At 43.4% G+C, this 26,686-nt stretch overlaps 1 protein-coding gene across 2 annotated transcripts in view; it reads left to right on the top strand.

Annotated features, from left to right (window-relative positions):
• The window catches only part of tmem104 (transmembrane protein 104), a 64,857-nt gene extending 41,542 nt beyond the window's left edge, over positions 1-23,315 (top strand). For both annotated transcript variants that reach the window (XM_030408590.1, XM_030408589.1), the window contains exons 9-10: positions 4,916-5,009; positions 20,897-23,315. In XM_030408590.1, the coding sequence (XP_030264450.1) occupies positions 4,916-5,009; positions 20,897-21,660 (858 nt within the window). In that variant the 3' untranslated portion in view covers positions 21,661-23,315. The remainder of the gene's footprint in view (positions 1-4,915; positions 5,010-20,896) is intronic.
• The last annotated feature ends 3,371 nt before the right edge of the window (positions 23,316-26,686 follow it).

Raw genomic sequence — 26,686 nt, 5'->3', positions numbered from 1 at the left:
GCATTTCTAACCGCACTCGGTAATCGTCGCGTCGGGACTTCCCCGACCCGGAAGCTGATGGAGGAGAGTTGAACTCTGTTTTTAGCTTCCCAATAGAAATCCAGCTAAGCTAGCGGAGGTTAGATGCCCCGGACTATGTGCTGAGACCCTATTTGTACTGTTGCTGAAGTTTGGTGCTGTTCTGAGCATTATTTGTGGCTTTTTGGTGGCGGTTTATATTTGGATCCATTTACTGCAGTGTATTGTTGTCGTGCGGTCGTTTCTGAGGTTGATAAAACTAAATAAATTAGCGGTATGCTAACTTGATCTCTCCAGAGGGAGTCTAACACAGTTTCACGGTGATTTAGACCATGGATTAAACTTACACCAGAATATCCCTTTAACGTTTGGCTGCATGCAGTCTGATCTGTTGAGACTGTGTTTGGACAAAAACAAATACAAAACAAACCTCCAGCAGCCACATAATTATCTTTCTTGGTGATATAATTGGTGCAAACGTAGATCTCTCTGCTGCAGTTACTAACGTCCACAGTGCCGTTGTGCTCTTGTCTCGCTCTTGTTGTTGAGACACAGTCCAGCAGGTCCGGTGTCCTCAGGCTGTTGGGAGTTAAGGGGTTTTATGGGAGGCTGTAAGCTGTTGGAGGTGCAGTCTTGATTCATGAGAGGCCCAGTTGCTGCTGAGAAATTCATCAGCCATGTGCCCAGTGCTCTTAACCCTCGGGGTTATTACTATCTCTGCCCACACGGAGCTGGATTCTGACCTGGCACTAATGCTGCAATCCGTTGCAATCAGAACTCGCAACAAAACGACCTCTGACACGGGAAAGTGCAACGGAACGGTCATCCGAGTCGGAATACCAAGTCCGGGAAACAAAAGACCCGCATAGCCCGACATAAACACAGATGACAATTACCTTTTATGTCTCCATCGTTTTGCTTTATGTGGTGTTTGTGTTGTGAAACGTGCTGCAACAGCAACTTTGTCGTCTCCATTTTCACTTCCATTCAGTTGATTCATGCTTGATGGAAGTCTTTGCAAGTGTGAGGATGGAACGACTCCTCCCGCCTTCTTTTAACTGCCCTGTGTGGTTCACAGACTTGTCAGTTTGCAGATGCACTGGGAGGCATTTAGATCAGAAGTCGGGAATAGAGACTTTAAACGTTCCCACCGTCTTTAATCGGCTCCAGAAAAAATGTATAATGTCTAAATTAAAGTTACATATTGACACAAGTTATGTTGTTTTATAAAAATCTTTTGAGTTGGGAACTTCCCTAATTTTCTCCTCCTGTCATTCAAAGCAAGTTTATTAAACAAACAACTAAACAAACTACATAATCAGAACAATAAACACCATATTCGCCGACGCTATGAATGTTAGCTTTAAGCTAGCTAGCAACAGACGCAGTAACCGTTTTGTAAAGGGGGTTAATGAATTTGTGTTTTTTGTGTAGTTTCTCTCTTTTTCCTCCAAAGTTTTGTGACATTTTAATATTTTTCTGTCCTGGTTTCAGTTTTGTTGAGTTTGTAATCAGTTCTCCAAACTCCAGAAAGATGGATGATGTCAGAATCTGTGTTTTTGATTTTTTATTCTCCTTTCTGAACAACGGATGTTAAATTCAAACAGAGGTTTCTCTAGATAAACTTGTTTATTGACCTCAAACTAAGGTAATGGGAAAAAAATGATTTCTCTCTTTGTGTCATATTGCAATTCAGCTGTCGTATTTGTTATCGTGTCTCAGACAAAGTAAAATGTCAAAGGACTCTAAGCTTATTTCTGCAACATTTACCCAAGAAACAAAAGTGGATAACGGAAAGATTATGTTTACTGTTTTACCAAAAGGTCAGTACAGAATGCTAAAAAAACATGCAGAGTCTCTTACAGAAGATAAAATTGGAGTGAATGTTTTCATATTAATGTGTATAAAGGTCCGTATCAAGAGTGCAGCGTCTTCAAACTTCAATATCCGTCTAAACTTTGTCCCCGGGGTCGATGTCACGCTGTAAGTTTACAAAGTGAAACCAAAGGTGCTGATGAAGAGCCGACCGGGCTGAAACATCCGGGGCTGAAATACAGCCGTCTGTCAAGCCGGCTGCCATTAATTTCACTTTCTTCTTTCAGACACATCTCTCTTCATAATGGTTCGTTCATTACCTCCAATAGGTGTTGCAGATTTATGCTTTGGCTCTGCTTGAGCTTAGGCTGCACTTTGCCAAGACGACAGCTGGTAATACTTTAATATATAGACACGTAGGCACCAGCGTCACTGTTCAGCAGAATTAAAGGCTATTCTTTTTCTTCTCCCCTCACACCCACAGATACTCCAGCTGTCCATCCGTACATGTGGACATAATCGCTGACTCTAGCTGTGTCCGAAATCGCTCCCTCGTTCCCTCATTCATTAGTTCAAACACAGAAACGCTCTGCTGGGTCCTGTCAGACACTCTTAAATCATCTTTGTGCACCACCTTTACTCTATTAATTACCAAGTGTCCCGTTAACTCTGCTCCCTGGACCCTCGTTTAGAAGCACGTCTGCTTATATACAAACAACTTATGTTAATGTTCAGTCAAAGTTTATGTGCTTAAAATATTGTTATGATGTGATCGTACGTCAGCACGGGGAGAATATCTCTGATTTGAGCTCTTAATAAATAAGGTATTAGTTCATCCAGTAGTTGTTTGACAGAGTTTCTACTTGTGTATTGATCCAACCCAACCGCCAGAGTGAATGTTAGCTCAGTGTGTTTCTGCAAAACTACAGATAAGTTCAAGCTGTACGTTTCTTTACGTTGAAACTTTGTTTAGTTTCAGTTTTATATATCTCTCTACTCACCACACTGTGCACGGTTCTGGTTAGAAATACAACATGGTTTTGTCTAATTTACCTTCTTCTGTCACCACAAACACGGCTGGAGTTGGCTGAACTTCCCTCGAACAAATATCTGGTTTTGTTCGCCACCAACGCAGCTGTAATGTCTGCAGGTCTCCCTAAAAATATCCAGTGCTGTCACACTTATCAATGCTGCAACGCAGACTTCAACTGCGGTCGGCTGTTTCGGAGCTTTAAGATTTTAGGCTCTTAGTCGCTAAATAAAAAAAAAATGCTACTGCTCCTTAAGACCCGAGTCAAGTTTTTCAAGAAAGTCTTGAAAATAATCTTGTTATAATCTTGTGAGAGGCTCAGTGGCTTAATAAAGGTCATCCTCAAAATGCCAAGTCGCTGAAATTTAGCGCAAAAGCATGTTTTCTTTTATTACAAATGTAATGTTTTGTTTCCAAGGTACGCCGTGGTGTGAATGTTGATGAGGTCTATGTTTACCTAACCCGGAATTTGATTCTACTTTTTGTTTTCCTTAAAAAAAAAACAGATGATAATAATTCGATTCAATGAAACTGTTGTGTTTTATGAGAAGATTATTGCACCGTGAAAATGTCATACCTGTGCAGCCGGACTGAAGATAGAGCACGAGACTTTCTCTGCGTTTCATTTTCAGCACCGACCTGAAGTCTTATTCTGTGTCCTCACAGAGGTGTGTGTGTTGGTGCGAGTCTGGATGGGAGGCTGATGTCCTCGTTTGAAACCCTGCAGGCTGCTCTTCAGATGAAATGGCACTCAAGTGACTGTGTGAGCTCACATGCCAGTCAAACTTGAGAGCAGGGAGAGAGGGAAGAAATGGATGAGGGGAATGAGTCTGGAGGTGTGAAGGAGGTGGAGGAGGAGGCGTGAGGGGAACTGATGGAATTGGAGCTACAGTAGCTGAGCCACTGCCTCTGATTGCAGCTCCTGATAAAGAAAAGTATCAGATAGGCAATCAGAGTCGTGGCCTGAGAGGATTTGAAATTTTTTGGTGGACTATGGATTGGTCCACCTGTTTATCTGTTCGCCTATCTTTGAGAGGGCAGATGGGATTCTGACAGAGCTCGGGAGGATGATACGAACGATAGGAACACGAGTGCGAGGCTAAAAAACAGAGCTGTAGGCTGAAAGTGACAGCGGGTTAGTCGAGCAAACACACGCGGGAGAGACGGCCGAGCCAGGAGCGAGTCTCTGAAATTAATCGATTATTGTTTAACCCAAGAAGGGTGAAAATAATAATACCACGATTTCCCAGAGCTGAAGGTGAAGTCTTCAAATAACCTGTTTTTTTCAATAACAGTGATGTCACGATTTCAATTCTTGAATCTAAAAACGACGGAAACAAACCTGTCAAAGATCCCTTATTGATTTTCTTGGAAAGATGTTTTAGTGGGGATCAATTTGACCAACAGTCTGAAATCTAAAGATACTCGGTCCCGGAAGCCAATACTCACATTAATTAGCTAAAACTCGCGATCAATCGCAGTGTCGTGTCACAAATTTGATTCTAATCTCTGAATTCAAAGACTGATAACGTTCTCAAAGATCCTTTATTGCTTTGCTTGGGAAGATGCTTTACTCGGGACAGATTTGAGGAACCAAACTTTGTAAGAGAACTGAATCCTGACCTCCTCTACTCAAGAACAATTAATCAACGTTTTGGGAACTAATTAAAGTTAACACTGCAAAATACAGCCTCAATAATTACCATAACCTTGAGTAACAACATGTCGTACTCGGAGAAAATTGGTTTAAAAGTTCAAAGTATCTCCGAGGTAGGATGGTACAGCACCTGTAAATCAAACATTACTCGCGACAAGCTCTGACATTTACGGCATCACTCGTGGCGGGTGACATTTTACTGTAATTGCCTCAGTTTCACAGCATTAGCCTGCTCTTGTTATTGGATAGTACAGGAAGGTTCCTCACTTACAGCCGTATTTTACCAAAGTTTGGTTCCCGACATCCCTTTGAGTGATACTGAACTGATGCCGAACATTTAATAAGTAAGAATATTTTGGATTTAATCAACTCTTCTGTTTTGTCTCTTCCTGCAGAGCGTCTTCACTCTCATGTTGGGTCCTTTCACCTTCTTCAACGCCCAGAAGACCAAATATCTTCAGATTCTCACCTCGGTCATGCGCTGGATTGGTAAGAATACAATAATCCTACAATACTTCCTGTTTAGTATTCAGGGGTCTGTCTTTGCCTTCCACTGTTCTCAGTTTGCTCTGTTTGGTTTCCTCGCCCTCTATTTCTGCCTCCACCAACAAATATTTCCATTTTCTCGGTGTCTCCCCCCATTTCTTTCATCTCGCCCTCCCTTGCCTGTGTGGTTGCCGCGCTCAGGTCCGTCCATCATGGTTCGGTCCTGCTCTGTGTCTTTGATTCCCATCTCCTCTCATTCCTCAGCCTGACAGCCCTGACAGCCCGTCCCAAGCTTGATTGGACCGTCACTCACAGGGCGACGGGCGAAAATAAACCGCCCGTCCTGGGTCCGCGCTTAAAATCACAACACCACTGAATCATGGCGCCGCCGCCACCCCCGCACAGCCGCACGCTACCTCGCATAAACAACACACAAACACAGCAGCATCCACATACTGTCCACTGTCTGAAGAGCTGCACCTTTCACTCCTCTTCATCTGTCTTCACCCTCCTCTGGCAGCCTGGGAATTTGATATGTGTTGTCTCTTCTGCGGGGCTGGCTAACGATTGAAAATGGCTGCGGTGGAAACCCTGTGTTTCCCTGTCGAATCCGAGCAGACACTCCCATCAGCCACTGAAAATAGATTTTGACTCTAAAATCTCAAAGAAAATCACAGCAAAGCTTATTTGTGAGGAGAGGCAAACAAAAGCCGTCTTAGTCTGAGTCACGAGGTTTTAAACGCTTTGCATGTTTTCCTTGTCGCCTTTTAAGAACATGACACACATTCATCAGAGCGCAGACAACCATCGTCTTCTGCACATTTCCCCCTTTGTTAGATTGTCGAAGTGTTTCCGGATGAGCTGCGCAAGGACGAGAGGAAATACTACGCTGATGTCTGCTTTCAGATATATATGCATGTATGGGTTTTTCTGGACAGCTACAAGGTGTTTGCCGGGATGTGAGGCGGTGTTCTGCTCTCAGAGGCACTTTAACGCTCTGAAGCAAGTGGCTGCGGTTATCCTCGAAAACTCCCCTGTTTACATGTGGATCACAAACTGTGCTTATAAATCAAATGTTAGACAGTCTGCTCCGCTCCAGATCCGCCTTTGTAGTGTCAGACTCTCCCCTGCAGGCCAGAGAGGTAGCTGTGAAAGATTTATCGTTTGCTGTTCCACTGGAAAAAAAAGCGCTGGTTTGGACATGACTGATGAATTCAAGCTGATCACAGGCGCTGCTCTCTAAATAAGATGCTAACACTACATATACAAGTACATTTTCTCTTTAAAGGGGAGCGATTATGCTCGTTTCCAGCTCTCAGGGCTAAACTAGAGTAGTTTAGCCCTGAGAGTCTGCATTATTCACAGTTACATAAATTCATTATTTATCTGATACTGGCCTTTTTCTGCAGCCCTTGAGTTGATCCTCTGTCTGAAATACTCCGTCTGAGCTTGTATCTTGCCCTAAAAGCAAAGCGTCTCCTGATTTGTCAAACATAATGAAGCCTGCCAAAGGTCAGAACCAACGGATCAGATAGTGATGAGAGCCGCGCCTGATACATAAATGTATTCACTGATTTTGGTGAAACTGGATCGTGTTTTATGGAGAAAATGAGTTAGTAATTTATAGACTTTTCTACAGCGAGTTAGCTCAGTTAGCAACTATAGCTAGCATCATATTAAGAAGCTGACTTTGCTTGGAGATGTTTAGCTTTTGACTGCCCTGAAGAGGAGGTTTTCATGCCCAGTGTGGGTGCGGATCAAGCTAATAGGACCACTAACTGCATGGCTAACTGAGCTAACTTGTTTACAGCAGCTTATATTACAATTATTAGCAATTAGCAGGAGAGGTTAGTGACAAAATCAAGGTTTAAGGAAGACAGCAGGGAGAGTTGGCTAAGTGGACCGCTAACTGCATGGCTAACTGAGCTAACTCGTTTACAGCAGCTTATATTACAATTATTAGCGATTAGCAGGAGAGGTTAGTGACAAAATCAAGGTTTAAGGAAGACAGCAGGGAGAGTTGGCTAACTGGACTGCTAACTGTATGGCTAACTGAGCTAAATTGTTTACAGCAGCTTATATTACAATTATTAGCAATTAGCAGTAGAGGTGACAAAATCAAGGTTTAAGTAAGACAGCAGGGAGAGTTGGCTAAGTGGACCGCTAACTGTATGGCTAACTGAGCTATCTTTTTTACAGCAGCTCACATTACAATTATTAGCAGTAAGCAGTAGAGGTGAGTGAGAAAATCAAGGTTTAAGGAAAACAGCAGGGAGAGTTGGCTAACTGGACCGCTAACTGCATGGCTAACTGAGCTAACTTGTTAACAGCAGCTTATATTACAATTATTAGCAGTAAGCAGTAGAGGTGAGTGAGAAGATCAAGGTTTAAGGAAGACAGCAGGGAGAGTTGGCTAACTGGACCGCTAACTGTATGGCTAACTGAGCTAACTTGTTTACAGCAGCTTATATTACAATTATTAGCAATTAGCAGTAGAGGTGAGTGAGAAAAATCAAGGTTTAAGGAAGACAGCAGGGAGAGTTGGCTAAATGGACCGCTAACTGCATGGCTAACTGAGCTAAATTGTTTACAGCAGCTTATATTACAATTATTAGCAATTAGCAGTAGAGGTGAGTGAGAAAATCAAGGTTTAAGGAAGACAGCAGGGAGAGTTGGCTAACTGGACCGCTAACTGCATGGCTAACTGAGCTAAATTGTTTACAGCAGCTTATATTACAATTATTAGCAATTAGCAGTAGAGGTGAGTGAGAAAAATCAAGGTTTAAGGAAGACAGCAGGGAGAGTTGGCTAACTGGACCGCTAACTGCTATGGCTAACTGAGCTAAATTGTTTACAGCAGCTTATATTACAATTATTAGCAATTAGCAGTAGAGGTGAGTGAGAAAAATCAAGGTTTAAGGAAGACAGCAGGGAGAGTTGGCTAACTGGACCACTAACTGCATGGCTAACTGAGCTAAATTGTTTACAGCAGCTTATATTACAATTATTAGCAATTAGCAGTAGAGGTGAGTGAGAAAATCAAGGTTTAAGGAAGACAGCAGGGAGAGTTGGCTAACTGGACCGCTAACTGCATGGCTAACTGAGCTAAATTGTTTACAGCAGCTTATATTACAATTATTAGCAATTAGCAGTAGAGGTGAGTGAGAAAATCAAGGTTTAAGGAAGACGACAGGGAGAGTTGGCTAACTGGACCGCTAACTGCATGGCTAACTGAGCTAAATTGTTTACAGCAGCTTATATTACAATTATTAGCAATTAGCAGTAGAGGTGAGTGAGAAGATCAAGGTTTAAGGAAGACAGCAGGGAGAGTTGGCTAACTGGACCGCTAACTGTATGGCTAACAGAGCTAACGGCAGCAAAAAATCTATTTTCATCAAACTCTGGGATGAAGAAAATAACCATGCTGAGTCTGTTTTACCTTTAAATCGGTTCTAAATTCTAAGAATTGGAACGAAAAAGAGTCATAGCCCTAGTTAGATAGATTTACTTTTTGCTATCAATCAGGAAAGTAAATCAATGAGTTCACACTGACTAATAAACAAATTAACAATGAAATGTCATCAGATCATCAAAGTAGAACAAGTTTTACTCTATTTTTAACTCTAATTACAGAAACAAGGACCTTTCAAAACACCTCTTTCATCCACTGAGCTCAGTTTGTTTTTTCTGAGTCCCTGGATCTCTGGATATATTTTATTTAGAACCACTGACACTGAAAACTCTGCAGACAAACGACCCCGCCTGCCCTCCTGACCGTTACTCACCACTCCCCTGCTACACCTGCAGTCACCTGTGCTGCCCTGCGAGGCGACGTGGTGTGTTGGATGTCAGGGTTAGCAGCTGGCTGGTGTGTTGGGGCTCTACCTCCTGCCCCTCGGCTCTTGCCTTGTCACCATCGTTGCCACTCAACTGTAGTCACCTTCTCGTCCAGCGAGCCCTATTTTACCTCAAACATGAGTGATGGTGTGACTGCCTGCTGCTGTGCTGCCTGTAACATGCTGTGATTTTCAATGGCGTGTCCATTAGCCCGGGTCAGTGTGACACCGCTTTTACAACCTACAACTCCTGACTGCAGTAATTTAGTCTTTTTTATTTTTTTCCCGGCGTGCCACTTAATTGTTCCTTAATTAAAATGGAAAGTGGTGCAAAGGGCAGCATTGGGGCTCAGGCCATCTGCTAACATCTCAGATGGTCAGCATCTTACTACAGTTATCAACACCCATCGGGTCCTGGACTGAAGGTGTCACCTCTAATATCTGAGACAGTAGAGATCAGTTGTTTACCAGCTCTCTTCTCACATGTTGGAAATAAAACTCATGAAGATAACAAGCATGCTGCCGTTGAGGGCAATCAAAGTAGGCCTGCAACGAACCACTTTTTTATAATGTGGATTATAGTCTGACGATTATTGTTTGATCTATGCTCATCACAACTTTCCAGAGACCAAATTGAAACCTTCAAATTGCTTCTTTTGTCAAACCAAGAGTGTAAAAACCCAAAGACTCTTCATTTACTGTCAGAAATGACAAAGAAAAGCTACAAATGTTTAATGTTTTTACTTAGAAATAACTGAAAGTTTATAGTTTATATCCTGGGAGTTATAACTACTTTTGTCAAGTATCCATTAAAGATGAGGACACTAACTTAATTGAGTGTGAAAAACAACTTTTCGTCCAATAAAGTACACTGAAGAAGTATTTGTACCTCGCCACGGCAGGTTAATCCCTTCAAATGTCTTCTTTTGTCCAACCAACAGTCCAAAACCCAAAGACTCACAAAGAAAAGCGGCAAATCCTCACGTTTAAGAAGCTGGAACCAAAAAATGTTTGATAACTTTGCTAGAGAAAAGGCTGGAATGATTAACTGTTTATCAACATAATTATTAAAAAAAGGGAAACTTGCCACTCCTCATATTTTTCCTTCTTCAGAGTCTATATGTGAGCCATATTTCTATAACACTCACACACCGTCCACTTCCACCAGCCATCATTCATTTCCTTTTTAAGTTTTCATGAGCTTGAGGCCAAAATTTTGTATATTAGAGATGTATAACGCACATCATTACTCACTGTAGCACATTAACCTTTAGCATAAAACATTATTTGCAAAGTGGTGGTGCAAGATTGAAAAAAATGAGTCGAAATGAGGTGCCGTCGTGCACAAATTAGCAACGATTTATGTTAGCTAGCTGGTCGGTAAGCTGCCAATATGTCAGCAAAACTTGTAGCGATTGTTTAAAAAAAAGGACCAAAATACACTGAAACAACAACAAATCTCTGAAAAACCTCATGTTGGAAGTCTGTACGCTATAAATTTGGCAAGCTGCCGACACGATTATGTTCCCTGGCATGTCTGCGATGTTGGCGATGGTGATACATCAGTATCCCCTTTTAGTTAGAAAATGTACCACATTTGCAGCCAGGTAAAGGCTGCAATCTGCCATCTTGTCTATGTGAAAGGGAGGTGTAATATTCCTTCTTTTCAAAAAAGCCGCCACTGGGGTAGGAGTAAACATGTGACGTGACGTAAAGCACGAAGTTGGGCGTGAACAGTAGAATATTTAGCCGATTCTCTCAGCTGTGATGGCTAGTATCTCCCGGATCTCAGCGGCTGTCCAGTTGCTCATCTTGACGTCCGCGGATGAAGTGATGGACTGACTGCTGTGATCAGCTGTTTCCTGGTTTTAAAACTCCCCAGCTGTGGGTCGCACAACAGTGCAGGTCATCGACACCTCCGCCCAGCTCACACAATTGCCGGGACATTGATGACTTGGATTTACATAGCAGTGGAGGTGGCAAAACGTGTCCCCTCCTAGGCGTCATCTTGGCGGATCTAAACAGAGCCCCAATTTTCTGCCTTGTGTCTAAATTTGAGGACCTAGCTGCAAAAAGGACGGCCAAATTGGCAGGTTGCTGCCCAGAATAAAACAGCTTGTGTCTCAGTGCTAGACGGAGTGGACAGGCCGAGTGTTTGCCTCTCCATATGCAACTAGGGCTGGGCGATATATCGATATAAAACTTATATCGATATATTTTTGAAATGTGATATCGAATTAGACCCTATCGCGTATATCGATATAGTTCAAATTTGCGCTGTGATCCTTGCTCCAGGCAAACCGCTGACCCGGAGCTCTCTGCACTGCTCCCCGCGCCCCTCCTCCTTCATGCACAGAGAGGGGAGGGGCTGGAACAGACACTCCGGCACTCTTCAACAAACACTTTGGTGGCCGCCGTTGCCCCACACTTTGGCCTTGATACCCCGTGAAAAAATATCATCGTACGGCCACAGTGTCCTCTGTGCCCCTGGCCCGGTCAGCGTAGCAAGCTTGCCTTTAATTACAGCCACCTGAGTGCACAGTAGTCACTCACAGTAACTTCAGTGAGTCCGCGGTTCGTGCAGGTGGAGTCTCATCATCACGATGATCTCACGTGAAAGCCTCTCAAACAGCAGCAGCGTCTCAAAACAGAAGAACGAAACTTACAGCACAGCGAGCGAGCGCAGCCGGTTTGACATGATACGTAACTGACTTATGTGGTAGGATTTAGTCCGGTAAAGTTGGAAATATATTCACAGATTCGAACTTCCCGGATGAATAACTCATAAGTGAAACCTTGTTAAAACACAACTGACGGCTCTTTCCTACCGTAGTGAGGAAGACAACGAGCTACAACGGTATGTTAATCAAAACGAGCGTCTGGACATTAACTCTGGTCTGTATGGTCAGCCAGCTGTGAGACGAGGGCGCAGGGACCGTCTACAAAGTGCAACACTGAAAAGAGAAACTACAAAAAATATTCAATAACTTCACTATTATTCAGAGTGTAGTGTCACCAAAATCACTCCACACATCAGTGGTCTCCTGCTGGTTATTCTACAATTTTTTTGTTTGGAAAAAATGTGCTTTGCCATAATTTTGGGGAATTTCTGTTTGGGAGAAATATTCAATAACACTAATATTCAGTAAGGTGTCACAAAACCCACCTCACCCTAACCCTACTTAACAAAACTGTTTTCTAATCTAACATTAACTTGATATTGGTATTTAAAAAATGTTTTAATACATAATCCATGTCTTATTATAAATTAGGATGTTATGGTATCAGTCTGAAAGGTAAATCAACACATTTTACTCAGTGGCCTTTGTGCCCCTGACAAAAAAAAAAAGTGAAGGCCAAATGGACTTGCCCCTAACGAAATTACGAAATTACGAAATTCCCACCCACATGTCATATTTGGCTTTGATTTTGACTGAACATTTGCTCTCACTTTGCATAAAGATATATGGAGATATATATCGTATATCGATATTCAGCCTAAATATATCGGGATGAGACTATTAGTCCATATCGCCCAGCCCTATATGCAACATGCTAAAATGAAGGATTTTGAAGCCAACGTCTGCAGCTAGCTGTTCGTGGAGGGGCAGCCCGCCCTTCAGATAACCGGCCTGTCTGCTGTCGCTAACTCAGAGACACTCCAGCAGTGAAAAACCGCTCTGGATATGGTGTATAACCCATGAAGAGCAGCAGCCAGGTGGCCTTCAACAGTGGAAGGGGTTGGTTTGTTTACCAGGGAAACTACATCACAATCCACAGTATCAGCACCATCGCTAAACACCAGAGGAGAAAGACAAAAGAAGCGGACCGATCATACTTCACCCTAAGCTTGTATCCCAACAAATAGAAATCTCTAACTTTCCTCTGAAGTAAATGCGACAGCTGCTCTCGAGGAAGCACAGGATCCATATGTCACTCACTCAACAGTTAATATGGACGGTAACCCCTCCGAGGCTCCACACGGCTCTCCGTCCCATCCCTGGAGAGACGGACCGAAGTGATTAATACTCGTTTACTGAGCGAGGAGGCTGTTAACTTATTCCCTTCCTCTCATACCACTCAATATCAATTAGAGGAGCTCTCTGCCGCTGTCAGAGTTGAGCAGGGTGGTCTCCTGGAGAGCTGATAACGATCCGCGCTGCTTTCATCGGGCATGAGGCAGGAAATGAAGAGGCCGACTCTAACGGGTTGAAACTGTATTTACCTTTTCGACGCACTTATCGACTTAATGTAGTCATTAACTCCATTTCAAACCTCTTTTTGTATTTATACTGTCTGCTGTAGTGTTGGTTTGGGTTCACTTTTCATAAATGTAGCATGTTTTTAGTGTTTCCTTTCTTTGGATTGTCGTAGATTGTAGAGAAACGTCGAAGTCGTGTTGGTTAGATCGGTCATAAACAGGATTTCACCCCAGGAGAACAAGTATAGATGTTAAAGAGTCTTTCTTCTCTTCATCAGTGTGTAAAAATACACTTAAAATCCTCTTTACTTCTATTTTATACAACAATAAAAACTTCCAAGGGGATTGAGTCATTTCTACAGGCTCTGTATTTAAAAGTATCGTTCATACAAAAAACAAAATTTCCCTGTTTTTATATATTTTATTTGAGAGCACCCAAACATTTTACAGTCAAATCATTTTATTTTATCGTCGAGACTTCAGAGTTGCCAACCTGAGTGTGATAAACTGAATATTTATGTGAAATATAGTAAACGGCAGCGTTTTTCCTCCTCTGCAGCAAGAAAACACAACTGTTAGTGAACGAGTCGTATCTTCAGCGATCCATCTAATGCTCTTAGTTTACTACAACATCGTATACGGAGCTAAGAGAGCGCCCGCGGGGATGTTCACAGCTGCCCGCTGCCATTTTCCACGGGTGAGGGAGGGGAGATATTGTTTTTCTGAAGGTCGGAGGGACTCTGGTGGCTGGTTGAGTGGAAAGTTCAGTTTGTCCAGAGCGAGCGACTCACAGGGGAGCGGTGAAATATGAGCAGCTCTTAATGAACCGAACAGCAGAAACACAGTTCAGAGGTCCAGGAGAATTACACTTAAGGGGGGAAAACCTCATCATTCCTGTTCTGTCAGTCTGCGACGCTCCTGTTGTCAAAGCAAGGACTAAACCATCACACTTCTGTGGAGCGTAACTGAACAGCAGCCGTCCTGCCGCCGTCCTCCACCCGGCTCGGTATCGATGTTTCCAAGCGTAATGAGAGGGTTTGACTTCCGGCCGAGACGAGTTCCAGGGTGATTAGAGGAATGTTTGGGCAATGTCTGCTTTGGTCGGAGAACACGATCGATCGGATCTATACCCAGTAACTAAGCTTTTAATTATGGTCAGTGACCTCTGAGTCGTGTTTATCTCAGAAGTGCCTTCGTTCCATTAAAGGAGTGATTGAAGGGAGGAATTAAAGCTGCGGCTGCAAACGTTTGTTTTTAAAAGAAGCTTTTTGTTCGTACTGAACATGTGAACCTCTAACTTGGCTTTAATTCTTGACATAAAACAGACAAGCAAGAAACATATAAAATGGTGGAACCAGAGAAAGATTTCTTATTAAATTACCCGAAACAATCAATCAGTTATCAGACCTTCTCTCCTTTCATTTTCCATCAATTGATCAATTGTTCGAACACTAGATTATTTAGTTTTGACATTTAAATGCGTGTTTATCTCTGCCTCTAGTTGCTGGTTTAAATGCATCATTATCTTAATAATGATTAAGTAAAATCACATATTGCTCAGGGTGTGAACATTGTTGGAAACATAACGTACGTACACGAGTCATTTACAGACATTTTAATGTGGAATTATTGAGAATTAAATCTATATATCAACAGAACAACAATAGAAATGCTGTCGTATCAACCACATCTATTCACTGGATCTCAAATGAGAGCAGGACGTTTCAGAGGATTGAGTAAACATCTTCTTACAGAGACACGATGGTGGATAACGTATAAAATCTCAGCGCTCCGGCTGAGCGAGCGGGCTAATTGATGTTTTGGTGAAGCTGTTAGACGGCGTCGTGGAGTCTGGCGGGCTCATCCCTGTGAACCGGAGCTGCAGCATGGAGTGCTAAACAGTGGACCGACTGCTGTGCCGCTCTGTGCTGTGTTTACTGATAGCTCTATCTGAGATCACACAACTTGTTACGAGGCAAGACGGCTTCTTATCACCCGGTCGCCTACCAAACGCGGCAGCGGAGGCCCCCGCGAGCGCCGGTCGTGATGCGTTTGAAGTGATCGAGCTCCACCGGAGTCAAAAACCCTGAGACCTTGGTGAGAGCTGGGCTAAGGGCCAGAGCTACTAATTGCCTAAGAGATTATCCAAGAGTGCTCAAGGAGTGTCTTTCTTAATTAATGATGGGATGATTGCTGCGCTCTAAACCCACTGGAGGGGGGGAGATGTTTAAATTGGCAAACAAGGTGAGAAAACAGTCGTGCAGCGTCACCGCGACCTTACGTTGCGTTTGAAACGCTCTCACATGAAAGCACAGCCGAGGACGTCCTTGACCTTCTCGCTATCACCAATGAATTGCTCACGTTTAAGTGTCCCGAGTCATTCCCCTCCGAGGAGCCAGACCCCCCAACTCGCAGCTTTCTCGTGCTCCGTCGCACTTGAGATTGATCACCTCTCACCTCCCACCATTTTCTCTTCATTAATTGAGTCGAGGAATCCCATCTCCTCTGAGATAACCGCTGAAGAATCCTTCTCCGCGCTCACTCGATGACTCCTTGGAGCTTTGAGAGTGCGCGCCAGCCTTGGATGAACAGCAACAGCTTTGTTTGCCACCAGCGAGAGTACCGCTGTACGAGCCTCCTCTGGAGGGTTGTTAAGTTGAAGCATTCCTCACAAGGTCATTGCCATCCCCATCTAGGTAGAATAAATCACAGGCTGCAAGATGGACGGCCACTAGTTATGTTGACGTGATATGTGGCTGTTTGACACCCGCTCAATTTACTCAGTTCCTGTTGTCGCGCGTCAAGTGTACTGGGGACTGTTGCCGCGGTGTCGATCTGAAAGTGTGTGTAATCACCAGATCCTGACAGACATCTGCAGAGGTGACCGGCTCGTCCCGTCTGAATGGATGGAGGTTCAGGTGGGTGAGATGAGACTTCATCAGGGAGACGGTGACATCTTTTAACGGGGCTTCATCATCCTGTCAGTGTATAATAAGGAGGAAGACTATAAAGAAAGACAGAGGCAATAATGGCTGTGAGAAGAAATGATACGTTTAGATTAAAACAGGATGTCAGGCGGACGTATATTTCATTTGTGCGTGTTACAGGTTTCAATATACGTTGGCGTCGCATCGTTTCCCTCGACGAAAAGCCTCAAAAGAGAAAATAAAATCACTGAAAGTAAAAATCTAACTCTATATAATGTGCTATTAACGAACTTCATCCCTAGATGTGAGACACGCAGGCAGTCGTTTGATTGACAGCTCATTTGAGCAGAAATTAGCTTCTATGCCCGCCCTCAAGCCTCCAACAGCCAACAAGTGATCATGTAAATCCACTCTCTCTTCTTCCTTCTCTCTCCTGAGCCTCCGGATGATTAATGCATCACGTAGCCAATGAGATTACAAATCCAACAATATATACTTTATATATTCTAAAGCCCTAAATTGGAAATAATGCAGGTTTATGTAGTTTGATGCATTTTGCTCTTTGGCTACGCTGTTTTTCCACTTGAGAACAAGATTTTTTTTACTGTTTTTAAAAGCACAAAGTTGCTGTAAATAAGAACATAAAGAACTAAAATAAGTGTTTTCCCCTGTTACTCTGAGGTCACAAAACAGATTAACCAGAAACCCTCTGACTTTGAGACAAGAGGTATTGGATTCCTGGGTTTTATGACTCATCGCTGCAAAACTCCCATCATCTTATATGTCAGGGTTTCCCTTGATTAATGCATCTCTCATAAAACAGTGAAACAGTCCCAAAGATCATCAATTTCCAATCATATAGAAGAGACGAGCAGGAAGTTTTCCATCTAGATAGCGACTAAGGGACGGTTTTATGAGAGGGAAGACTATAAAGAGAGGACAGGAGATGATAGCTGTGAGAAGAGATGACAAGTGTAGATTAAAGGCAGACGTTTGTTTCATTTGGTACGTGCTGCTGGTTTCAATATACGTTGTGATAATTCCTGAATAATGCGACTGGATCTGTTTCCTCGGTGCTTCAAAGCCGGTTTGCCCTCGTTTCAGTTGGGATTCATCGCCGTAGATGAGCGCGATAAACTTGTCACGGGCCGCCGTGATTTTCCCACCTCGTGTGGGCGCGATGCAGCCGAGAGTCGGTGACAAATGAGCACATTATGAAACGCTTCGTTCTCGTGGTGGCTTTGTTCCTGGTTGTTCAGCTCCTCTCGACCATCTGATTGACTTTCAATTTCTTTGAAAAATAAGGGGTTAGTTCCTGTGTCTTAAGTAAGATAAATGAGTTCCCCTGCCTGCCGATTAGCATAAAACCTTTTGTGAATCTGTGGGAGAAATGTTATGCTTTAGATTTTGCAATTTGGACGGATTGGGTAAATTATTTAGGTATTAACCTTCAGCCACATTTAACTGGGAGCGGACCAGTACGACCAGCCGCTCTGTCCTCTCCTGCAGCATCTTAATCTTGGCTGGACTTGCAGGAAGGTGCTCGTATTAGCGGCCAACCACCCCGAGGCACTCTTAATTAAAAGCCCCATGCTTGTTTCCTTCCTGCGAGCGTTGGTGTCAGAGAGGAGAGAAGCTTCCCTCTCTCCCCTCCCGTCCTCCCCACCTTTTCTTTCTTCCTCCCTCGTGTACAGCCGGCAGACAGGTGGTTCACACGTATAGCTCACATTACAGACAGAAAGGTGGGAAGAAGACGAGGGGTTTGAAGGAGAAAGAAGACAGGAGGAGCAAAGGGAGCAGACAGATGGGAAGTAGTGACGGCTCAGGAGTGGAGAGTAATGCAGGGAGGAAGGGTCTGAAACATGGCCGACACGTGGAGACTGTGGTGTCCTCAAATAACACGGAGATAATCCTCAGACTTCCTGTAAAGCTGCGAGCATCAGTTGATTAATTGAGGTGTTGATCGACAGAAAATTAACACTTTATCTGTTTATTGTTTCGGCTTCTCAAGTGAGAGAATTCGCTTCTTTTATTTGTCTTATATCAGACGGGAAATTAGATATTTGTGTTGAGTGCTTTTGAAAAACAAACAAGCCTCGTTTTCTTCCTCGTTTGAGACAATTTCTTATATTTGCAGTCGCTGAACATCTTCAGGTTTTGGACTGTTGTTCCTTCAAAACAGGCAAACTCGATCATCGTCATGTTTAAAGAAAATGACGACACTTCTCCACTTCATCCTCTGGCTCCAAATGACGTCACCAGTCTTCTAAAGAGTCTCTGCAGTATTAGTAGTGATCAATAACTGATTTGTTGATTTATTTAAATCCCCATCTCGTCTTCATGGCGTCCTCACAAGTAAACAAACGGAAAATACATATTCACAACAACAACAATGACAACAGCACCCACGTTATGTCTACAGTCATATAAACATTTGATAAATCTCAGTAAAATGTGTCGTATTGATTATATAATCTATTGTGTAGACAGAGATGTGAGGGAACAGTTTATATTCTTCTTATAAACACTAAAATCCTCCATTCTCACATGGTTCAGCTCTCGCCGCAGTCATCGGCAGATGAATCGATGATGAATATGATCTGTAGTTGCAGCTCTTCGTCTTTGCGTCCTCGTCCTCGTCCTTGGAAGTTGGTGTGCTGCCCGGCCGGTTGACCTCTCCACTTCAGGGTCGGAGTGTGTGGAGGAGCCAGAGATTACGCTGGACGGGAGCCAAAGATGCATTAAATATTGAACACTGGTGCAACAGGTTCACCGACTGTGGACTCTGGTGTGTGCATACATCTGCTCAGATACGAGTGTGAAACAAAAGGGGAGGATTTATTTCTCTTTCAGATCATCTTCCCCTCGATTTATATCCCACAGAAAACAAACGAAGGACGACGGCAACTTGCAAAAGTTATTGTGATCATCTGAAAGCCTTCATCTGTTTTCCTTGTTAATGATTACGATCTCGATTCTCCTCTGAAGGCATCACGATACCGGAACAAACATTCTTTGGTTTCCTGTGATGAGGAATTTCCTCCAGATAACGTGTATAAATCAATTTATCCTTCTAGAAAAAATGGGGCTGATTTTGTCGGGGAATGCATCTTATCAGGCGATCAAAGCGTGTCCTGATTTATTAAACTGATCGTGAGTGATTGTTGCTCACCGTGAATGCAGGAAACAAACTCTCAAGTAGACGATACGAAATATTAGACATGAAAAATGAGAACCGTGCTGCGATGTCGATGCTGAACTGATGTATTGTGACTTTCTTCTCACTTTACGAGACGTGTTCTTCGACATATTCGTTAATTTCTTGGGTTAATTTCTCTCACTTTTTTAACAGCTGTGTTGTGTTTTGCTAGTTAATTTTGGTGCCAAATCATCCTCGGGAAAAGAGTCTAAGAAGGCTGATGTTGTTTAATGAATGAAGTTACAGAAGCACAGATATAAGGAGATATTACACCAGAGTGTGATGATCCAGATCCGTCAATAATCCGGTTCTGTTAATACCCACGTACATTAAAACATGAGACTGGTGTTTTCAGGTTGTTCTCAGGTGTTTTCATGCTTTAGTGCTTGTTTTCCTTCTTGTATTTCTGCTTTATGTCTCTTCTTAATAAATCCGACATCGTGTTTTTCTTTGTTTCTGTCTCTTGATATTCTGTCTCTGTAACGTACTCTCTAACAGTTCCACCTCGACTTCTTCTCGTGATAACCACATATAACAAAAGTCGTAATCGTGCTATTATTTCTTTATTAACCCTCCTCAGACACTTCCACTCTTTTCTCCGGACACTCACCTCCGTCCTGAATGCCTCCGTTCTCCTTCCCTTTCGTACCGTCCGTCCCTGATAATTGGAATGAATTTTATCCTCCTGACGCACATTAAAGTGCCGCTGCAGGAGCACACAGCTGATTAATCGAGCTTGTTTGAAACTTCCCCTCCACCTTGTTAAAGCTTTTTAACCTTCTCTAGAAGCAGGAGCTGTTCTCGGACCTGCTGTGCCTCCCCCCGCTCTTTAAGAATTTCCATCAAAGGCGGCAGGCGGGTCCGTTTGGAAGCGTGCTTTATAGAATCATTCCTGCATACGTGTGGCAAATTACGGTCCGAGTGGTGCTTCCTAAATGTCACCCTGTGTCTAAAGGACAGCATGATGATGAAAGTTACAGGGCTATGACTAACTCCTGGTGTCACGGGCTGATTGAGTGTGCGCTGAGGTGAGAGGGCGACTGTCAGACCCGTAACAGGACTGCACGCCACGCTCGGAGCGCTCCTTCAGTCACGCTCGCACTGGTCGCCAGACAGGCACCTCCAGGAATCGATTGGAGATGCGATGCGAACGGCGGGAGGTGGAGACGCACCGAGAGGCTCCTCTATCTGCGCCTGGTTACAGTGGCTTTACGTCAGGATGTGAAATGTTTCCTGGTTGGTTTTTTATCCCATGTTTGTGGGAGAAACAGCCGAGAGGCAGAAAGAACTCTGGTAAGAGTACTGAAGTATTGAAGTAAAAGTAATCGAGTACAGGCTCTGACATGTACTCAGACATCTGTGGTCAAAGCTAACTGAAGCTCACGTCATATTAACAGAATTCAAAGACTATTAAAGTTAAAGGTAGAATCAGTAGGATTTGTCCCAGCTGTTCCTGAACGCACCACAAAGACAGTTGATTGTTGAGTCTCATAAAGCGTCCCGAGCAGCAACAAAGAGAGAAAATCAGAAACTCTCTGCAGATACGAGACACTAACACGCCTTTTCTCCACATTCCAGTCTCCCTCTCTGTCTGTTTACGGCTTCTTACGTCTTTTACGTCTTTGTTTACACGGCGATCATTACCTGCATTGAATCCTCCCTAGCTGCCTGTTTTTCATGTGAACTTTAACTTTCCTAATTCCGTCTCCTCTGTTGTCTCTTCGCAGCGTTCACCATGATGATCATCTTGGCTCTCATCCGCATCGGTAAAGGTACCGGTGAAGGCACCCCGCCAGTCGCCACCCTCTCCGGGGTGCCCAACCTGTTCGGCGTGTGCGTCTACTCCTTCATGTGTCAGCACTCCCTCCCCTCCCTGGTCACGCCCATCTCCGACAAGAAGCGCGTCGGCACCCTGGTGTTCGCGGACTACGTCCTGATCCTCGGCTTCTACGTCCTCCTCTCCTTCACCGCCATCTTCTGCTTCAAGAGCTCGCTGCTGCACGACATGTACACGCTGAACTTCACGGACAACTGCGACGTGTTGAATATCCCGTTCCTGCGCTACTTCCTGGGCCTGTTTCCAGTTTTCACCATCAGCACCAACTTCCCCATCATCGCCGTCACACTGCGGAACAACTGGAAGACCCTGTTCCACCGGGACGGGGGCACCTACCCGTGGGTGGTGGACCGCGTCGTGTTTCCCCTCATCACCCTGGTGCCCCCCATCGTGGTGGCCTTCTGCACCCACAACTTGGAGTCCCTGGTGGGCATCACAGGAGCCTACGCCGGCACAGGGATCCAGTACATTGTCCCCGCCTGCCTCGTGTACTACGCCAGGCGCCATCTGGAGCCCGTGGTGGGCAGGGATGCCATCAACAAGCACCGGTCTCCTTTCCGCCACGCCTTCTGGGTGTGGTTTGTTTGGTTGTGGGCCGGCTCGTGCCTCATGTTCGTCACAGCCAACATCATCCTGACTGACACCAGGAAATGAGAACGAGAACAAATCTCTCTCCGTCTGTTCGGCCAGTCTCTCCGTTTCTGTACACGAGGCCTTACTTTCTGCTGGTTGGACAGTGTGCCTTTTTAAAAGGGACTTCTGTTGCATATATTACGTGTAATTAAGAGTAATTTATCAAATGTGTTAAAAGGGACCAAATGTCAAGTTGTTTTAGTTCCATCGATTGAAGCTGGAGCCGTGCATGACGACAGTGAAAGGGAACAGAGAAGGATCATTTATTAAACGGATGTTTTGTCAACAAACAGTCTGAGTTTGCACTTACACGACTTTTTAAAAATGTATCTGACTAGTTTGAAAGAAACGTCGTACAAAATGCACAAAGTTGACTTGATTGTCGAAGGTTGGATGTTGGGAAGTGGAGCTGGGTGTTGTTTGATGATCCGACACTCTCAAGCAGACTTGTGCCTTAAAGGGGGAAATCTGTAAAAGTCAACCTGGAACATTAATTTCCCATGTTTTTGTGTCAAAGTGACTAATAAGGATCATTAAGTGTCCAAATTATGAGAAGGATTCTGATGGAGATGAACCTTGAACAAATCTGCCAGACTCCATTTGCAAAAACAGCGATTTTATTGTAGTAAAATGCAGTTTATAAGAAAAGGAGCGAAGGACGGGTCGGACTTTTTTTGACCAGATCTTCATAATTGGTGATTTTTTCCACAGCCGAAAAATAAACCAGGATGATTCTGGTGAGTTTCTCGACAGAAATGTGTATTTCAGTCGAGTTTGACTGGAGCGTGTTTTAAAGCGATAAAATTACCGTTTCTGCAAATGGAGTCTGGCGGCTTCTGATAAAACCCAGGAGGATCTTACTCTTGTTAAGAAGGTTTATCTCAATGTGATTGTTTCCAAAAATGTTGGCAGATACGTAAAAATAACAATCTTTTTACTGGTATTAGACACAAAAACATGGAAAAGGTTGAAGGTTCTGTGTGTTGCCCATCTTACAGCTGTTTATTTCATTTACCCTCATTCAGATCTCACACTGGGGAACAGGACGGGTGTGAAGATGCTGACGAATGTTCAAATAAAAATATATGTAAGCAGAGTAGCGACGAGAACGAAGAGCCTGTCGCCTGCAGACTCGCGCTTCGGTTGCTAAACTGCTCGACGTCTCCACAGCTCAATAATGAAACCGGAACAGAACCCCAACAGGAGCGAGTCGCGGGTGATCGCTCTTTCATGTCTGACGTGGATCCATCCCTCAGCGGCGGCTGCCTCCGATCTTCCTCGTCCCCCTCGTGAACAATGACGCCGGCGCGGTGACAGATCCGCTGACAGATCGGCCTCCTGGAAGAGCTCCGTCTCTGTTTGTCACCGGGCTGTGGCGCCTGTAGTTCACACACAGGGCATGTCTCCGTCTTTTACTGCTCAGCACCACTTCACGACTCTGTCAGACTCTCGCTGTATCTATCACACGGCTCCGGCACCTGACAGGATGACGCTGATCCGCAGAGTTTCAGCTCCGGATACAGTGTTCAGACAGCAGAGCTTCACGACTGTAGCTCAGCTGATCGGCCTCATTATCACCTTTAATCTTCTACCGGTCTCATTTTGTGTTGTCTGGTTTCATAAGTCGCTCTCGTTGGGTTGCTTCACCTCAGGAACAAAAAGAACACAAAGAAAAAGTAGGAAAGTAGTTTCCTCTTCACCGTCTGGTCCGTCGATCATCCAGAGGTTTTTTTTGTTTTTTGGAAGCAAATGTTTGCTGCTGGAAAAACCACAAACGAAGAAAATCTCGACTGGAGGGAGAAAAATCTGCGAGATGGATCCGAGTAAAACTAATTAGACCACGAGAGGTTTTTTTCGTTTTTGTTTGTTTGTTTTGTGTAAAAATGAAACTTCAGCTTTCGATGCTGCAGTGAAGGAAACTGAAGCTGATCGATTCATGAAACTTAAACAAACAGCAGCTTGTTACCTGCTGCGCTTTCATTTCTTTATTTTCAATTTTATTTTTTTATTTTCTGCAACTTTATTTCTCTGTCAATTTATTTTCTTGGTTTGGTCTTTAAAATGTCTTGTTTTGTCCACAACCCAAAGAAAAAATTTTCACATTTAACAAGCTGGAATCAGAGAATTTCACTGTTTCTACAGGTGTTCAGTATCACGATAATCACGATCACTATTAGAAAATTAAATATTGATTTTGTGTGAACGATCCGGTGAAGATGTTCGTCCTCGTGCGTCTTGTTTCTGAGGTCGTCTGGTTCACTAATGATCCAGTGTAATTTCTTTATTTCTGTGGATTTTGTAATCAAATCTTTGGCTTTGTTTAGTCTGACTGTGATAATCACGGAGGGCCGAACCGATCGATTGATTATCAGCAAAGTTGGTGATTAATTTAATAGTTGACAACTCGATTATTTAGTACCACCAGAATCGTCCACTATAGGATGAAAAAGTGTTGAATCTAAAGTCCAGTGATGGTGAGAAATGTTTCTGAGTGAACTGTTTGTGTTATGTAGGATATCGTGAACGTGCTGCATTCAGGTGCTCCTCCGACGATCCAGTTTCCCGAGTTCTGAAGTGGTTCTTCTGACGGGATCTTCATGTCGGGATGTGAGAGCGACATGGAAATATAAACGTTACGATCGACCCAATGTTCAGAGTTTTTGCTCCGATTTGAAGAGCGTTCAAATAACGTTTTTCTGATTATTCCGACGCCACGTGAACGCACTTTAATTGGATGACAGTTTGGAGTTCAAACGGAGATCTCTGTCGTCATAAAGTGTCCCGCTGATGAAAATAACCTCCATCTTGTCCTTGATCGTCTTTTCCTGCACACCTCGTTCATATCGGATCATATCTGAGCTCTCTAAACGTTGTGAGATGATGACAAATGTTTAAAAAAGGTTCTTTATGATTTAATTTTTTTGTTTATTTGACTTGTTTCAACTTTTTTAGCAACATATTCAAAGCACAAACTTGTTTTTCTCTGTTTGTATCGTCTGAAAGCGTCGATAATCATAACCAACATGAAGTTGGATGGATTTTCTTTGTGACGTCTCAAACATCCTCTCGAGAGATTTCGTTGTATTAAACTTAGATTCAGAAATGGAAGCAGCTCAGGGTGAGATATCGACACTATTCAAGCTCCACCAGGTCCCATATGTTGGATATTTATCACAGTCTGTCTGTTAAATGTCTGAAATGTTGCCGTTTCCTGCAACACGACTCGTTTTCACACGTTTGTGTTTCAGTGCTTCGACAGTGGAGGTGGATTAAAATGCAGACGGAGTGTCGGCGTACAGTAGTTCACTGAGTTGTGCAGCTTTCTCATCAGCTGCTGTGATGCACTTTAAATTGAAAGCTAATGTGCTGTGACTCGACTGTTTTTAAGGAACTGCGACTGTGAGATTTTCTGCTCGTGCGTCGAAGAGCTGCCGACGTTTTTTTGTTTTTTTTTATCGCCACCGCTCGATCTCTGACTTCGAACAAATCTGGACTCGACAGATTCCTGGAGGTTTTTTCAGCAATTCTAAAACTCTGCAGCTCGTCAGGTCACATCAGTGCTTCTCTCTTCTGTCTGTCTTTAATGATAAATGTTGAGATTGTACCTTTCTGCAAACTACAGATTTGTATCATGTTGTTGTAAGTTTTTAAGTTTAGTCCTGTTGTTAAGTTCTGGTTAAGTCTTCTTAGTATGAGTTTGGAAAATATCCTCTTTTGGCCTAAGTTACCGGGTGTCCTTTCCTCAAAGACAGCTACAAAAAGTCCTGATGTCGTATTAAAAATATTTGTTTTAAAAGACGGCAGCAAGAAGTCCCGACATCTTGTTATAAATATCAGACTTGTTGCAGAAAAGACTGCTGCAGAAGTCCTGATGTTTGGTTTTGTTGTCCCAAAAATGAAGGAAGAATATCCTTCTGTTGTGTTTGAAATATCTGGTTCTGTTGCTGCACAAACTCCCGACGTCTTGCCAGAAACTATTTGTGTTTATCGACTCAGCAGAAAGTCCAGATGTCTGATGGAAAGTCTGCAGAAATTAGAAACGGACTCTGTCACAGTCGCCGTTTGCACAAACACATAAAACATCTTCATTATTCTTCATTTTCATGTTTACGTTTCCACGTCTGTGCCGCTTGGTTTCCTCCTCTTCACCTCGAAGTGAAACTCTTCAGTCTCGCTGTAGTTTGATGTTTTTAAGACGCGTGTGTTCGTGTTTGTCCGTGTGAGTGAACGATGTTTAACGTTGGTGATGGATCTTTGTGCCTTTTGTGTTTTTTTTACGGGCTCATCTTTTTAATCTCATCGACGTACCGACATCGTCTGCATGTCCGAATTCTTTTTTAAACTGACAATCAGTGTTTTCGTTGTAATTTCTCTTCATGTTTCTTGGTTTTGTTTACATGGTTTGCTCAGCCTGGTTCACTGCTTTAACGTTTTGTTGGATTTTTTTTAATGATTCACAAAGAATAAAAGCTTTATGTTCATCTGAACCTCATGAAGGTAAAGAAGTCTCCTCATTTATAACAGAACAGAAACAACAAAACTGAAGCTTCAGACATTTAAACTCAACTCAACATTTCCTTTCTAAGATTTATTTGGGTTTCCTGTCGAGAGTAAAAGTCTGTAGACGTCCCTGCCTGTGTGGTTCTGTTCTTACTGGTCTGGTTATTTCTAATAAAGGGAACAATGATGTTTTAAACATTAGTGTTCTTTGAGGAAATATCTTTTCCTGTTTCATATAGAAATGTTTCCCAGTTTTGTGCCGCGGGGAACTGGACTCGGAGTAAATCCCTGCAGCAGGTTCAACATCTGACGTCCAGGTGTCCAAATACTTCTGGCCACATAAGAGTTCTGTCAGGTCCAACCTGCAGCAGCGATCTTCCAAACGTATTTATAATATAATATAATATAATATGTGTCTCGTGTTGTCATGAAGCCACAACCTGAACTCTTCTGTGTTCAGCTAACGAAGCAGTGAAGCTCTGCGACGCCTCTGACTTTTAATATTTGAATTTGCAAAACATCCTCGCACCTTAACGACTGAATAGTC

This window comes from Sparus aurata, chromosome 23, assembly GCF_900880675.1.
Source record: "Sparus aurata chromosome 23, fSpaAur1.1, whole genome shotgun sequence".
Taxonomy (NCBI): Eukaryota; Metazoa; Chordata; class Actinopteri; order Spariformes; family Sparidae; genus Sparus; species Sparus aurata.
This window is presented reverse-complemented; position numbering and strand designations above follow the sequence as displayed.